The sequence below is a fragment of the Rhyacophila brunnea genome, unplaced genomic scaffold (assembly GCF_057557595.1).
Source record: "Rhyacophila brunnea isolate RB1 unplaced genomic scaffold, BYU_Rbru_1.0 scaffold_8, whole genome shotgun sequence".
Taxonomy (NCBI): Eukaryota; Metazoa; Arthropoda; class Insecta; order Trichoptera; family Rhyacophilidae; genus Rhyacophila; species Rhyacophila brunnea.
In genome coordinates, this window is record NW_028233350.1 from 19904738 (window position 1) to 19922934 (window position 18197).

The 18197-nt window shown below is 32.0% G+C and overlaps 1 protein-coding gene across 2 annotated transcripts in view; it reads right to left on the bottom strand.

The window, feature by feature from the left end:
• Positions 1–2065: 2065 nt before the first annotated feature.
• The window catches only part of CrebA (Cyclic-AMP response element binding protein A), a 266927-nt gene continuing 250795 nt past the window's right edge, over positions 2066–18197 (bottom strand). The window contains exons 2-7 of one of the 2 annotated variants that reach the window (XM_085959182.1): positions 15015–15222; positions 6388–6644; positions 5696–5813; positions 3787–3995; positions 3421–3564; positions 2066–3112 (exon numbers count right to left, since the gene is read on the bottom strand). In XM_085959182.1, coding sequence (XP_085815308.1) covers positions 2924–3112; positions 3421–3564; positions 3787–3995; positions 5696–5813; positions 6388–6644; positions 15015–15222 — 1125 coding nt within the window. In that variant the 3' untranslated portion in view covers positions 2066–2923. The remainder of the gene's footprint in view (positions 3113–3420; positions 3565–3786; positions 3996–5695; positions 5814–6387; positions 6645–15014; positions 15223–18197) is intronic. The other variant, XM_085959181.1, reaches the window with a different exon arrangement.

The window sequence follows — 18197 nt, forward strand, 5'->3', positions numbered from 1 at the left end:
AACCATGTTCTTAAAACAACTGACTTTTATTAATTAGCAGGTGCTACAAAGTGTTGTTTACAAATTGTTTGCCCAACAAAATATGAAAATTTTATAAAAGGGCTCAAGGTAACATAAGTGAACAATTCTACAACATTTCTCACTTGTATGACAACAGCTTGGATGATTCTACTTCATTTGAGCCGAAGGTTTTGTGTCAAATAACAACACAACTAATATTACTTGGCAAAACACGATGACCATCATTTTACTTTAATATTTCATTAAGTATAAAAGTAACTTTTGTTATTCATAATTATCTCACTTCGGTTTCTTGTATATTTCATAAATACCACAATAGTCACTCGTAAACTGCACCAGTGACAGTATTTAAACAATAAAATTCAAATTCAAATAACCTGCCAATGTATAATGCTTTAAGTAAATTGCACTATAAAATAAACCATTTGAATTGAAGTACAATAGCTAAGCACTCCTAATAAATATTATACAAATGAGAAAAAATCAGTGTCACAAATTGGACTTAGTACACAATGCAAATAATATAATGCAAAAATTATCACGCAACACAAATATTTCAATATGAATCAATTTATCAATGAAAACAGTTTTTTTTTTTGATTTTCTCAATATTTATATTAAACAAATTCTCTAGTATAACGATTTTGTCACAAATCTTAATATATTATGCATATATTTATTAATTTCACCTTTAATATCTTATATCGTAGTGATAAAATAAATCGATCTTTATAAATATTTATAATTATTCTTTTATAAAATATATCTTTCCGTTTCGAATAGAAATAATGTGTGATCGGTGTAAAATAAAATATACAAAGGGTAAACATGTACAGATATAAATCGCGAGTACATATATATTTTTTCAATACACATTAATTTAAAGATAGACTTATAATCATTTCGGGGTAATAAAAACTATTTCAAAATCGTAAGTACTCGTTATGTATCTGTTTAATTGCTAATTTATATTCGGGAATACATAACTATCATTGTATCAATCAATCAGTGGAATGTCATAGAGCGTAAATAGAGATGACGATCTGCTTTCGATTAATAAATCGCGTCTCTAAAATTTATTATATTTAATAAAAAAGTAAATTACTATTCCCGTTCCTAAGCGGAGCGCGCGGGCATCCGCAGAGCGGAGGTTATAATATGTATTTAACAAATAAACTTTCGCAATAACACAATAGTATAAATAGGTATATTCTTATAAAAATATTTTCAATTTGTGTAAAGTGAATATACTAATATGAAACATTTTTTTTTACATAAACTTGACAATGATTTCATCAAGGAAAATTTATTTAAGCTTCATTTATAATCAAACGCATTGTTTGTCAATGTTAACTATAGATTATCAACTATTTTGTATAGAATATGTTTTTACAGCACTTGTATTTTTGTATAATGTATTTATTTACACTTTTAGAGAATTTATACTATTATGTCGATTTTTTTTCGTAGTCATCAATATAATTTATACTGAAAATGTTTTAAAGCAGCCTCCGTGTAAAATTTCGTAATGTTACTGATTCAAATATTATGTATGTCGTTTCCCATACTATTGTCACATTTAATAAATATGTAACATTAATATCATCGATAATTAAATGCATCGCTCTACTAAAATGGTCCTTAATTACATCCAGGTGGATTCAGTTTCGAAGTACTTTCATAAAGCATGTTTTCAGCTTCTCATATAATATATAGTTATAATGTTTTATAAAATTTAATATATTATTATTTCTATATAGTGTATTAATTATATTATAGATGAGAACCCGGCTTCTTAAGTGGCTAATTTATTTTGGCAAACATTTAATACCATCAGCACCAATTCGAATCGGTGTAAATATGAACTCGGAAAGTTTTCTTCAAAAATATATTTCATCATGCTTAATTACATAAAATCCGACTCGTTAAATTCTGTACAGACGTATTAAAAAAATATCGTTTGTGGGTATATTATTTGGATGGAGTTCCTCATAGGCCATCAGTTACAGCAGATGCGTAACCATTGCATTAGTCAAGCCCGGGATTCGAGTTTCAAAACAGTTAAGATAATAAAAATAATAAATAAGGCACAGATACAATTTTTCATCACTATAAATCATTGCACTTGTTACATAACTTTAGATTACACTCTCACAAATTGCACAGTCGTTTCATGTTAAAAATTCTATATTTGTACTTACGCATCTTAATGATTCATATTGTAAATTATTTTTCAAACGATTTTTCTCTTTTTTTTTTGTCTCAATGACATTTATAAGGATTACACGATCATCGGGGCGGGGCCTTTGTTAAATGCTCGATTGATAAATTCGCTCAGGGTATTTGGAATGTTACAATAAAACACCGTCGAATAAATAAAAATTCAAATAAATTCACTAGCTAGGAAAGAATTTCAATCATGAAATGGAAGACAGTGAATTCAATGAATATTTTGATTTCCTGTATAAAAATAACGCATTAACACACACATAATATATCCCTTTATACAGTACGGTAGATTAGCTTTCATAAATATAATTTATCTGGAATAGCACACGTGTGCAGGATGAGAGTGCGTAACTCTCGATGCGATCGATTCGATTAGAACTCTAATAGTTGAGGTTTTAACCGCTCACCGAAATGCGCTATGGACTGTCAAAACCAAGTCAGCGGGGTAACCTGTTTTGCTTCCGTTTATAAATACAAAAAAATGGCTGGATTAAACGGACAACTACAGATAGTACAATAAATCGCAATACTTATAAAATATATTACTAACCATAATTAAATTCATCATGCGAATGCCTCGCAGCCGGCATAGGTTGTAAACTTTATATTTATATTTCAGTAACTAAATAAATGCAGAACGCATTCAGCACGCGGGGAGTGTTGCGGTTAAAGTTCACTTCCTGGTGGCGCGGGCCACCGCCGCCTGCAGAAGCGTCAGCTGATTGAGGAGGTTGGAGTTGGACTGTTCCAGGGACTCCACTTTCTTGCGATAGTCTGAGTTTTCTCCGGCCAGGATCTCAACCTTCCTCTCTAACTGGTCCATGTACTCTTTCTTCTTACGTCTGCTTTCTTGTGCAGATATCTGAACGAGAAAAAAATAAGTTATTTTATTTCAAATTAAATTAATTTAAGTTATAAAAGAGCCAAAGCTTTTTTTTCATAATCAGTTATGTAAAGAACTTAGATTCTACAAATAATGTTGATAAGAGTTTGCAAATACTAAATAATAATAATGTTTCAATGTCCTGTCTATTCAAATTGTTATATTTATAATACATATATATATTAGAAACCTTAGTAAATTATACTTAATGATAAGATTTCACACTGGAAGAATAGAATCGAGGATAAATTCCTATTTAATTTCAAATAACTGTGTTGGGTTTTCACCTTATTCTTAATTTTGCGGCGGATCTTTTTCAAAGACTTTTCTTCTGTCTTGGTGAGCGGGAGGCGAGTGGGCACAGGGTAGCCTTCCGCCAGAAGCGTTCGCTTCTCCTCTTCGGTCAGCATTAAGTTTCCCGTTGAACCTTTCTGTAAAACGAAACAAAATTAATTTATCGTAAAAAAAAAATTACCAGTTAACTAAGCTGATCTCTTTTTATGTAATAGATGGTTATTATAATATTCTTCACTGTTCAGTGGTGTAAAAATTGAAATAGCTATCGAATTAATTAAACTTTATGTAATCCGTAAGGTTACCAAGATAAACTATTATTCTCAATCCAATATATTGGGATTTTATTTTATACTCACAGGCTGCGAGCTGATGAGCGGGGTGTGTATGGGCTGCCTGGCATGCTGAGGAGGGTAGAGGTGGTGATGTGAAGTGTGCGAGTGTGAGTGAGATAGAGCGGCACGGCGCGTGGGAGGCGGGGGAGAGGGGGCGGCGTGCGAGGGCGACAGGGCACCTTCACTGTCTTCGCTCGACAGGGATGACGGAGGCGTAGGAGGCAAACCGAATCCTGGAAAAATAAATGTTTCCTATTACATCATGCATTCGGGCAAATATCCGTTAATTCTAAAGAAATAAACTTTATGATTACAGTAAAACCTCAATTTTATTATTATCAGACAGAAATGACAGATTTTATTATCAGAAAAAGCCAGATGAAAGGATTTTTTTTTTATTCCGACCACTTTCATCTTCAATTATTTCGGACAATCGAGGTTCTATAATCTATGTTATGCAAGGTTTAATAAAAAAAAATTGGATGCCAACGTTAAGAAGATAATAATATGTATAGGCCATGGCCCTCCACAAAAGTGGGGCTGACAGGGCTCTAGTGGAGGCTATAATTAAATTATGTTGGAAAGTAACATTTTCATACATTACTAATTTATTCCATGAATAGTAATAAAAGTATAATTAACATTAAAATTTATGTAGTTATGTGTGTTGGTAGTACCTTACTATATTGTATTCATCAATTTTTGATTATATTTCCACGGAATACCAGTTGGGAAACGCTGTTTTAGAACATTACAATGACCTTAGCGATTAGTAAAAACCTCGCTAAAGATGTTTATCTATGAATAGCAGTGGCGAAGACTCCATACTAGGCGATTATTTAAAGCCTACCTTCTTAAGAAAAATAATTTTTATTTTCATGTTGACGTATTTATATAATCACAAATAATAATATATTCTATATGCCCAAAGACATCTATCGTATAATTGTCATAATTTTACGATCTTTTCCCATATTTCAATAAGCACCATCTATGGCATCTCTCGAAAGTTTAAAAAAAATAGAACACGCCGCGTTTCGCTTCACATATTGTATAGGATTATTTTCACGTGAATTGACGGGTTTTTCAATATGAAGTTTTTTCTCATTATTTCAAAATGTCTGGCGTCCCGCATACAAATATACAAGCTGTTTCGTTAGCGCTTCGTCGCGAGAGCACATTTATTCAAAATAATTAATAAGAAGATAATTTAAAAAATAATTTCTATGGGATTCAATCATATAAATATGTATTGATTGTTGTTAAAAATGTAAAATAATTTATCTCGTGATTTTTATTTATATATTAGTTCACTCGTTAGACAATTTAGATATCTGATATTGTACCTACCTAAGTCTGTGTTTTAAATATAGAAGTATTTTAAAATGTCTAGTTTTACGGGTTAAATTATAAATTGTTATGGAACATAATAATATATCAAATCAAATCAAATTTATTTATTTTACATATAATAATATACAGCAACGGATATTTTCATAGATGATAGGTAATATATTTTGAGCGTATGTTACGTTTATAAATGTTTAGGAAAATACATAAGTAATTCAAACTAATTGCTTATTTTTATGAACTGATTATAACAAACCAATTAAGCTTTTGAAATTTCTTCGTTTTAGCGTACCTATTCATCAGTAGTAATATTGGGTTATCTTCTTAATTCCCGCAAATATATCTGACAAGCATGGTTACTCCCACAGCCTACCTCTTTCAAAAAGTCACCCTTCGCCACTGATGAATAGGTATGTATACACTTATGAATAGGTATGTATACCTTTACTTAAATGTAGTGGGTTTATAAAAGGTCTGATTTTGAATGGTAGATATGCTTTGTTGTAAAATTATTAAAACTCAAAATGCCATAGTAAGGTGTCTATATTTCTGAAGACGATGGCAAGTGGGACAAAGTGCTGACCTGAGGTATTGGGCTCCAGCTTAATGCTGAGTTTAGGCAGGGCAGCAAGACCGGGAGCTCCAAGTAAAAGCGGCGTCCCTCGTCTGAGGGCGCTCTGCGGTAGATGAATGCTTCCTGTCTGAAAATAACAAAAAAACAACAACTAAATTAAAATACTGCAGAATTACAATAATCATTAAAAGGAAGTGACATGTCATTCAGTCAGAAACATAATTATGTAAGCAGATTAGTGGAAGTAATATTTCTGTTTAGAATTATCTCACTCAGGATTTTTGTTGGAGCTATGTTGTAGGCTCTGATAAAATAAAATAAAAAATTAATTATTGCTCACTTTTTAGTATCTTATTTATTTAGTGCTAACAACACGACTGGCGCGTTTGCATTACCTGGCCATTAGATATAATTAATATGATATTTAAATGTGGTAATTAAAAATTAATTAACAGGTCAGCAGTGATTGTATTCAAACGTAATTTAATAGATGGCTGTCAATTGCTTAAGAAGAACATGTCTTCATGCACACAACGTTTGAATTACATTTATCAAAGTGAGACTCTGAGACGGATATGATGATCATACACAGAATTTAAGTAAAATATAGTTTAAGTCTGTGTACGATATACTTTTTGATACATACGATTTTGACAAATGGCACATACGTTTCTAAAGTCTGCCTTAGATGAATATCTTACCGTGTGGTCTATGACATAGTCGATTGTGTGGACAGGTGCAGGTGAATGTGAGCGTGGCGAGTGCCCTCCGTCGGAGATGTGCGAGTCTGAGTCAGAGGCTTGCGAGTCAGGCGAGGCGGGTGCGGGAGAATCTGGTCGGCTGAGGGGCTCGCGCTTTACCATGGGGTAGTCTCGTGGCGAGGGAGAGACGGCCCCGCCCCGCCGTCTGCTCCACGCATTGCGGAGTGGGATGGCGGGGAAACATTCGTCTTCCATGTCTGAAAAAAGTACAATAAATAACTATGAGGAAAAGTAATATTTAAGTCAATAACATTTTAAACATAATTCAAGTAATGTTTGAAATTTTATATTGAGATATATTTTTGACAATGCAGTTAGTATTTACTAATTTAAACAAAAGATAAATAAACATTGGCTCTACAATTCAACATGAATGTTGGTCAACATACATTTAAAAAAATATTTTCTTTTCTCATAAATTGGGTGGGTGTTCAGCGCTCTCAAGGGCGCATCGCCACTGTTAGCCACTTGCTCAACCTATTAGGTTCATGCACTGGGTCCAAATACATTGACATACTCCATGCGAATTTGCCAGAATCATGATTTGACTATAATTATTACACATTTGAACAATTAATTAAGTAGATTTAAGTCTAGTGTTAATAAAATTTTAGCAACACCTAATAGATACAACTAGCCAAGATAACAAATTATGAGAATTTTCTATAATGATCGTATTTATAAATATAAAAATCATAATAATATGGAATATGGGAAAATTCTGGGAAAAATCTTGGAAAAACCGATAAATACTTTTACCATCGAATAGGTTTCCACAACTAAATAATTAATTTTCGCGGGTAGTAAAATAATATTTGTACGAAATTTCCTACTTACATAATAGTGTTGGTATAATAAATAGGCGACGGATTGTATCATTATAATGATTTACATAACGTCATGCGTTATTTAAGGCAGAGTACACAATATGTTATGTATCGAAATTTAAAAAAAAGTTAAATTACAACCAAGTGGCAAAATATTGAATTAGGTGATATTGGGATTTTTTCATGATCAAAACACATGGCAATAAAAATAATATAGTGGTTGGTCAAATATTTGAGTACCTAACGAAAAATCTGACAAAAAATATTTTTCATGGTAATATTTACATGGCATGATTACATATAAATTATATATAATATTCTACATTTACAGATAGATGTAAATAAAAAAAATATTATATAATTATAACATATCGTCGTTGAAACTAGAAAATTGTGTAACTCCAAAAACACTACTTTACAGGAGAGACAAAAAACATTATGGTTTCCTATACAAATGTATGGTTTTGGAGTGAAATCATCCATGATTTAACAATGATACAATTTTTCTGGAATTACAAAATTTGCAAGACGGATAGATATTATCAACGGCCACTAGATGGCATTCAAAGTCAATTTTCGATTAAAACGGAGTTACACAATTTTCTAGTTTCAACGACGATATAGGAAAGGTAAACTTTAAAAGTAGTAATTTAAATGTTCTATGACGTAAGAATTATCGCTTGTTTGACAATGTGCAAAAAGTGATTTAGATGTTTAGTTCATTTTATCAATACGTAAGCACAAACACTCAGAAATAAACCCCCCTTGAATCGATGGTTGACCACTGTTTTGCCGTGTATGGTGTTGTGTCGTTGTTTGTTAATATTCGTCAAATGTTTTGGCTTATTGTATAGGATATTGTTGTATGACATTGCGAAATGAAGATTTCTATAGATACAGCGCTCGAAATGGAAAAGTTTACGAACCGGAGCGCTCCACGGTTTTCTGAAGAACAATACATAGTTATCATAGCTAGAAGACAGTTATCAAATTTTATGTGTATTTCATAAAAATAAGTGTGTTAGATTTTCTATTAGGTATATGGCCTATCTAATATATAATAATTGCGATAATTCTACAAATTTCACGAGCCGGAACGGCGCTCCGGTGCGTTCCGTTCCATTTCGAGCCCTGTATAGATAGATGATAGACTGATGATAATTAAATTTATTATAAGGTTTTCCATTTTAAGAAGTTCTATACTTTTTCATAGTTAATAATATAGATTTCTCGAGAATATCATTGATGATTTCTCAAGAAATGACAATTCTCGAAATTTCGGAAAATTAATTTCTTGAGATTGGCCTTTCCCGATTATTTCTCGAGAATTCTCTATCATAACCTCTACCTACCACTAAACAAAGACTGTTTTACATATCGACTGTGTTTAGGAAAAAGGGCGTAATCCACACAGAACAAATTTTACAGGAGAGGCAAAAAACGTTTTTTGAATGATTTTGGTTCAATATTAATAAAAAAAAATAGTCACAGACATTGGGTGCATGATGATTGATGATTTGGTGTAATATCTTTTCGATCTACTAATAATTAAAGAAGTTATTACAAAAAAATTATTGAAATTGAGGGTAAATGCTTTTTTCCTTAAATTAAAACTTAATTAAAACTCAATTAAAACCTGAATTTAGATAATAGATCGGCATTTGTGGCTTACTTCCTTTTTACAGAACGTGTATTTAATTGTATACATTGTTAATATCTAATAAAAGCATTTTTTGAAAAATCGAGGGTTACGCCCTTTTTCCTAAACACAGTCGATATTATACGCAGCTACTGGATTTTAACGAGAAGTGGCTGAAGCAGCTGAGCAATTTGCCGTAACGATAGCAAAGTCAGTTTTACATTAGTTTTGCATAGCATTTTTTTTATTTAGAAATCCAGAGAAGCGGTAACAAAGATAAAACAATATTATGCGTGTGGAGTATCAGTTCCGCAAACTAAACAGGCATTACCTTTGTATTTTTCTTATTATGTTTATGTGTTCACATAAATACAGATTAATTTATTACGATAGCGTGAGATAAGAATAAGGGGTAGTTTTTGAAACTTCTCGTATAGATTTTTCTTCCGTTCCGTATAACTAGGGAAGCGTCGTAAATGTTTTAGATTGATATTATATATATATATATCTTGATATCTACACTAATTATTATTAATAATATTATTGGTATATTAAGATAAGGTATTCGTAAAATAATCACATCTGTGCTAATATGAATATTTTCTAAAAAATATATATGCATGATAAAAAAATCAACACATTAAAATTGACACACGTGTCGATAGTTTGTTCAATATATGTCACTGGTGCCACCTGTGATAACAGATAGGGGCTGTAAATGTGACATGTACGTAGGTATCACAGTCAATGTGAAATACCGTAGCAACAAGGTTATTTTACGAAATCATTAATATCTTATCGTCTCAACTGATCAAATATTGGCGTAGGTATTAATTATGCGATCGTGAGATACTTGCTTAATTAAATGCCTACACCTATACAAACTAACAACGAGGATTTCAGCTGGATTATTTCAAAACTGTCTTCATAATATACGATGACATGTTACGAAAATGATTATTTTATTAATTACATATATTATTATTGATAGAAATAGAAATAATATCAGAATTCTTGTTAAATAATAGGAACTTTATGCTGGTAGCTGTAAATTTAGGAATGTAAACTAACATAAAAAGGTTGTCTAAATCTATATAATTAATAGAATGTTAGTATATTAATCCCGTCATATTTTTTACCAGTGCCAAGGAAAATATTTTGCGTACCTATACTAATAAATAATCAAATTGCCAGAATGGAAACCGTCCAATAAGACGTTTTCATGCTTTGTGAAAAACTATTTGTAGTACCTACATACTTTACGCCACGCCGTAAAGCGAATGGCAGTAACGCATTTTTCATTATTTTGTCGTCATTTGACTTTAAATAATGTTTTTAAAATCCCCGTTGAAGACCCGTACGTATTTCAGGCTTTACAATTTGGAAAATATAATTTTGTATATACCAGATGATTCCTAATCTCCAATTCCCATTCCAAATCAAATAAATTTAATAATATAATTAAATATTTTTTTTTGACAATTAGGGTTTCTTCGACATCGTAGGGTTATATGTAATTAATTAAAAAAATTGCTATTAAAGTATATTTTTTATAGTAAAAACATATATTAATTTAGTTGAATATTTGTCGTTTTTCAAGTATGTATTGACGTATTTCTTGAGATAATTTGGAAAACAGGTTTTCGATTCCTCGGGGCGGGATGTGATGGGAATATTCTTGTCCGATTAGAAATAGTCCATGCACATTTTAGATTCGCATAACGAAATTGTGTGTGATTTTATGTTTATTAATTATCATAAACGATCCTATTTGACAATCAATCTGGGTCTGCTTATACCGATGTTACTATTTCGATAATAGAGTTTGAATACAGGTGAATGTGGAAAATAAATTTTATCTACATTGTAATAATTGAATAACGGTGCATACATACTGCAAATAATCTGTACCTACTTGTGAGATTTTATATGCAAGAAATTTTGTAGTTGCAGATATCTTGCGTTTAATGTTGCAGTTGGAAACTAAAAAACCAGCCCTGATACAACCTACCGCACCCTGGGAATAAGTAAACAAGTACCTACTGCTTACTGAGTAGGTTTTACTGGTTTTGGTTTGTCAATGATTGCTAGGCATTTTTTCGATCTTCTATAATTATTATAACTGTTAGGGATTGCAATACCGAATAAAAATATCAATACCTGTTTTTCGGTATTTCTTAAACATCAAAAAAACAGAAGTAGGTGCTTATCAATAAATATACCTAGCTATTTAAATCTTTTAAAAATATTGTTTTATAGCAAAAACCTACATACCTACATTTATTATGTTGACATTTAAAAATATGTATTGATCATAATTGTAGAACTAGCAATTTTAACAAATACAGTATAACCTCGTTTTTACGTGCCCGGATAGCACGTTTTCCCGGCAATTGCGTGTAATTTTTTCAGTCCCGATGTATTTCAGTACATTTAATACCCGCATTTACGTTTTTCTTTCCCGCGATTTACGTCGTAAATATTCAAAATATGCGAGTTACGCGCGCTTGACAATGATTGGGTCATGACATTCGAACGGCGTAAGGTGTTTGGAGGGAAAACTCCGTGTCTTTAGAATGGCGCACGGTGATTGGTCTTTACATAACAAAAAAACAAAAATGCAACAAACTAATATACATGATTTTTTTAATAAAAAATAAAAAAAATTTCAATAATTTTTATAATTGACTGTTGTTTTTTAATAAAACGTTATTTTTTTAGAAACATAATATTTAAATGTTCTTTTTTTCCAATACCCCCCTTTTACATTTTCCCTCCAATTAGGTTTTTTTTCTTGAGTCCCTTAAAAACGTAAAATAGGGGTTATACTGTAATTTGAATAAGTATATTAATAATGTTAACTGAAGCCCTCAAAAGTTCATCAAGTGCAAATAAGTCCGACTGCAGGAAAAGCTTCTTAAATTCAACGCTGATAGAACAATTTAACATTTTTGTCATGGGTGTTTTCTATTTCGAAATAATATTATGATAATTCATCGCGACAATTACTTATATACATATTTATTTGATGAAATTTGTTTTGTTATTTTTTCACCTCTGTTGGATTCACTCAATATATTTGGATTTTAGAAGCACATAACTTATAATTCATTTTCAAAAACATAAACGAGTGTGCTTTCTTAATACGAAAAAAATCGGTATTTTGGATTTTTAAAACCGGTATTTCGGTATTGATAAATACTGGAATACCGGTTTTGAAATACCGGTATTGCAATCCCTAATAACTGCAAGTTTACCTATTTTAAATAAGCTATTATGGTGTTTGACTGTGCACTAGGTAAGTAATATCATAATCCCACTTGAAACACATAAAATAAAACATAGTAAATACTTTTAATCGAGCATAACAACGTTCTTGCTTATAAACCGACAGCAAATCGATTGGCAATAATTTTTATTCCTTCGCTGATAACGATAACGCATTCGCAATTCCATTTTTTAATATTCCTGCTGTGATATAAAATTACAATTGTGTTTTGATGATTACATGGCTGTTGCATACAAAGCGAAACTATGCGATTTATTTGATCAGCGAATTTTAAACTCTTTGTGGCTGCGGCCTAGTACTCAGTTCTTTTAGGCCGGTACCTACACTACGGGGTATGAATTTAGGAAAATATAACAGTCGTACACTTATTATGGGTATCAACCATTGATATTATATCAATGGTATCAACTGAGTAGAGGTTATATAAACACACTTTTGAAAAGCTATTAGCCATTCGACAACCCATTGCGGCTATTCACTGGAGTAAACACACAAAATATGTTTTGTGTTCAGGCCTACAGTGGATGAAATATATTATATATATTTACATAACCTACATATTCATTGTCAAGACATTTTTTCACATTATATATTGATATAAATTCTTTTCAAAGACAGTAGAATGTAGATGGTGATAAAATAGGGGGAAAAAACATACAAGTCTGTTTACTGGAAACCATGCGGGAACAGCGGCAATTTTTCATAGGCGATTTCTGAAAAATTCATGAATTCAAGAGTGATAACCTAACCCTAACCTAAAAAATAATCCAATATATCGGTTATTTTCAAAATTTGTTTCCCGCCGGCTTCCATTAAACAGACAAGAACCAAACTAGGTACCTAATGCTAACGTTTTTATTAAAAAAATCACTTATTTATAAAGGCTTAATATTAGAGAATATTATGTACTTAAGCATCTAGATTGCGGTGTCATAAAAAATAATTATTTCTTAAAGCTATCATAAATACGTCACGAGTTTATTTTTTAGAAATTATACTTTATTTGTTTATCCTTACCGTTTACAATGGTTTACATCGAAAGTTGCTAGGTATGTGCGACACAAAAAATAGTGCGGCGATTTGGAAACTAAAATGCCGATGCTATATTTTATTTACACACCAATTTTATTATTGATACTATCGCTACTGCACTGCCGCCCTGTCGAATAACCAATATTATATTAATTTAATCAAATTATTATCAATAAACGTTGTAGAAAAAGCTTAATTTTATTAGGACTCTCTTTTCTGTAAGACCAACCTCGGCCGGGTGAATTATTTTAGAGGGCCGGTATTGGTCCGCCGATCACTGAATGGGAAACGCTGTATTTTCTAGCCATTGTGCATAAAATGTAATATGCAGTACAAGGCAATGAATTAAATTCTTATCAGTAGGTACAATCAATACTGTACAAAAAATAACATATAGTGAAAACATTTATTATTGTTAATCCAGGAAAATTATTGTACGTGTAAGTAATATTTTCATTGAAGTTTATTAAATTTAACTCTAAGTTTTTTTAATATTAATACTATCGACCGGAATTTAGAATCTAATTTATTTGTTGTTGCTGTGAACATGTAGTGTAATAATTGACAATATTACAAAATAGAAAATACTATAATTTAGATGTATACATGCGCGATAATACATTAGATGAGGTTGAAAAATAATTGCAGTTCATGACAGTTAATGTAATATGTTGGGGTTAAACAGTTCGAAGAAAAGGTACAAGCAATTTAATATCTTTCTAACTACTTGTGAATCTTGCGATATATAAATCATTCGTTTTTAGTAGTCCGTAAATAAAATGTCGAAAACATTGTTCACATTTTATTGCTTCTGTAGTTATCTACCAGAAGTAGGTAACTTCTTGAGTTTAATTTTCATACGTAAATCATTTTTTTATTTTATGTGACAAGGTAAAAAACCGACTACCATTATTTTAAGTAAATTTTCTGTATAATCAGATTAGACCTTAGTCGGAAAAGCGATAACGTAAAAACTGATTTTATTTTTACGATTTTCCTGTTGTTTCCGTGATCACGTTCTCAGAACCATTATATTATTAAATTTAGCGAAAGATATATAATTCAGACTTCTTATACAATATATTATATGAACGAAAAATGTAGGTAAACTATTAATACTTAGGTTATGATTAAAAAAATAATATGAAGGCTATAATACCTCAGTTGAGGCATGGTCTAAAAAGAACGTGGCTAGGCGATGCGCGGATTGCGGGTGCAAATGACGCATGCCGAACGAAATATAATTTGCCATATAAATCCAACATGCGTCCATTTAATGTTCTGTTTATTGTTCTATTAGTAACAATAATAATATATTCATTGACATGTTTTCTTTTTTAAGTAAATGGGTAACGTTTGTATAGTCATCTTTACACGATTTAAGAATTAATACCCCCGTCGCCATCACGAAACAAATTGACGTATTCACACCTCGACGTTCGGTCTCCGATTGCCAGCGAGTCCAAAATTTCGTCGCGCCTATAGTTGAAAATTATTTGCCGTTTCACTGAAGTACCGTCTTAATAATCTTTATACACCAGTGAAGAATTTTGTAATAACTACATTAGAACTTTTATTCAAAGAAACGATAGGTACATATTTTTGTCGATTAGCAGATAGCTTAGGATTTTAAAACAATACAAGAACAAAATACCTAATTTCGTATTGTAGGAAGTTTTATCTAGGGTTATGTGGTGATAAGTGTGATATCAGTGATAATAAATATTCGATAATATTATGTTGTATCAGTGACTTTAAATAAAAGAAAATGGATTCTCACCATCGACCCTCGTGTGAAGGTCTCTGGGCGAGGCGGGTGCTGAGTCTCCATCTGAGTTGAGGCTGTACGAGTGTTCTGTTTTGATGGGCAGGGCTCCAAGTGCAGCGTCAGTCATCAGCCTGTCGTGTAGAACCACGCCGGACTTGCCCGACGGCCTCGCGAACCATTCTTGCATGTCGGACTCGCCATCGAGGGCCTCTTGCATTGCCTGGAAGGGAAAAAGATAACGATCTATTAAAATATAAATTCGATTCAAAATTATTACTGCTTATGACCCCAACAGCCTACATCATGAATCAAAAAACTGGTAGTTGATACACTGAAAGAGAAAAATTGGTAATGTAGGTATAGGTGCGCACACATAAAAATGGATTGAGGAGGTCCATTTTGGAAAAATATGAATAATACTTTTTTTACTAATTCTTAGGGCGCGGGGTTAATAATATATAGTAGGTGCCACTGTGTTCCCACAGTTATTCCGCTTACTACGTATAGCTTCTTGAAAGTTTCAACTGCGGAATAACGTAATTTTCTAGGTACATTCCTCATACCCAGACACTACATGACCTCCAAGTATAACTAAACGTGTTCACCTACGAGTTGTCGCACCCATAAGTGGTTAACGTATCGTCCGCGCTGTCTTGCTTTTTGGACATGTTTAGAATATTAAAGCAAACATTGGATGCCCCAGAGAGTGCATCAATTTATGCATGCCACAGGTCTCCCCGTAACCACATGCCTTGCGTGTCGTAGTTAAAATTTTCGCTTTTCTGGGGGGGGCGGGCACAGTATCGATATAATTAATTCATAACAGTCTTAAATAGATACAATATATAGGTTTTTAGACATTTCGTATATATATTATATGAGTACCTACCGATGACATTATACAAGTAGCTATCGAAGTAGATGATCACCATTGCCATTCTTTACCATGTCCAATGCATAAATTTGGTCATAAAACTGTTACTGATTTGAGCATCTACAATTTAGTGCCTTATTAATACGGAGAAGGTGTCTTAACCGATTTAAATTTATAAACCATTTATCTGTTTCGGGAAATCTGCAATGGCGATCGCCTGTCTCAACGCATAGTGTTACAATCTACGTGACAAGTGTTTCGATATCATTCCGCATGGGAAACTCGAATAGTCGACATAATTACACGGGAATAAAGCAATGGCGGAGATTTGTCGAACGGCCACTTTATTGAAGAGATTGGGTGACTTACGAATCGCCAGTATTGCCACGTGAGAGAAATTAATTCGACTCGCATCGTTGCGGATATACCACACTGATACAATATCTCCGCCGATTTTCTCTTCCATCGCTTATTCAACTGACACTATTGCATTGCAAAGGGGCATTTTAAATGTGGTGAAAATTTTGTTCTTAGAATTTGAACGGACATAAAACATGCAGGAGTCACTATTATCGACTGAAAGTATTCTAAAAACAACCTGCTGCTTTATGGTAAAACATTCGGACACAAGTAAAACCAACAATGGTATGACAAGGCGAATTAATGGGGTAATAAAATTAATATAGTATTAGATGGATTTAGGAAATTAGGTAGATATAAACCGGAGAGAAACGTCTGAGTGGTTGAATGCCCGTCTTCAAAACCGTGTCAAATCCGCATATTGTTTTCACAGTACATATATTGTTTCAACCCAGAGGATGGTCACAATAGACTGAAGTGAATTATTGACAACCATAAAATGCAGATCAATTTTTCGCTCAGTACCAGAGCATATAGGCATCCACGGATTGTAGGTTATATTTACATACTTTTTTTAGAAGAAGCGGTTGTAAGCCCTTCATCCAACCCATTGGATCCTTGTACTGATTGTGTGCAAATAATTGTTGTCAGATGCGCGGTTGTATGTAATATATCGTCGTTTCCATTGCAAAATTGTATATTTGCAAAATATGCGTTTTTGACATTTTTGTAAAATTAACGCCGCAAAATCGCATTTACACACATGCAAAATAATACAATTTACAAAAAATTGAAAAATTTAAAAAAAAGTGCCATACATTTTGTAAACTGTTTTTATGCTCCCCTAAAAACTTGAGATTTTGCAGATATACAATTTTACAATGGAAACGACGATATACAAAAAAAATAAGCAGAGATTTAATTCGCATAAACTAAATATATTAACAACGCTGCCTGCTGACTAGATAATGATTTGTTAATTACCACCTTTAAAATGCACGTTAATTACATCGATCGGCCGCCTGGTCATTACGCGCCAGGTGCGTCTTCAGCGTCCAAAGTATTAAATAGTTAAATAATGAATTTAGTAAAGGTATATAATACATGATTATTAATTGTAAAGTGGACGACCATTCCGTGTCTAAAAATACTTTGGTAGAACTAACTGTCAAAGACACATGTTTCAAAATACTCCACATCAATGATATAAAACAAAATATTCTGAACGATCACGACTAATTGATGCCATTTGAATATCTAAAAAATAGCTGTAAGGTATGGAAATAATGTTGAATCGTGTATGCGGTGCCTACCATCAGCAATATTATAAATAATATTATGCAATAAAAAATTGTATTGACCTGCCAGAGAAGATACTATATACACAAAAAGATCGATACTGTAAACTGTGCTTTTCGTGACCATAAGGCCATGGCACGTTTAGGAAAATTCTTAGAAATTATCTCGATTGTCATAATTAATTAATATGACGAAATATTAAGGATTATGAAATGCAATATGCATATTTTTTATTATGATATCAAAGCCTATGAAATTACGAAGATCGAAATGCCAACGGTGTCATGAATGACCCGAAAAAAATAAAAAAAGATTTATTTTCACAAACAATATGTTCTGAAGTCCTCAATACGTTCTAAATTTATATTGGTAAGATGATTATAAGGGGCTACATAGAGTGGGTGCTGTATTGTGTGTGTTAACTAATTGTTCAATCTGTCGGCAAACTCTTGGACCAAAGGAGCCAAATATGAGTGGCACAACGGTTAAAAAATATTCGAGAGCCATGCGTATATTTTTATAAATATGATTTATTTAAATGAATTAATTACATTTTATAATTGTTTATTTAAGAAGTGATGAGGATTTCCCGAATAAAACTAAATATATGTTTTTATTCTTGAAATTATAAATATAATTTTTACAGAATATGAATGACATAC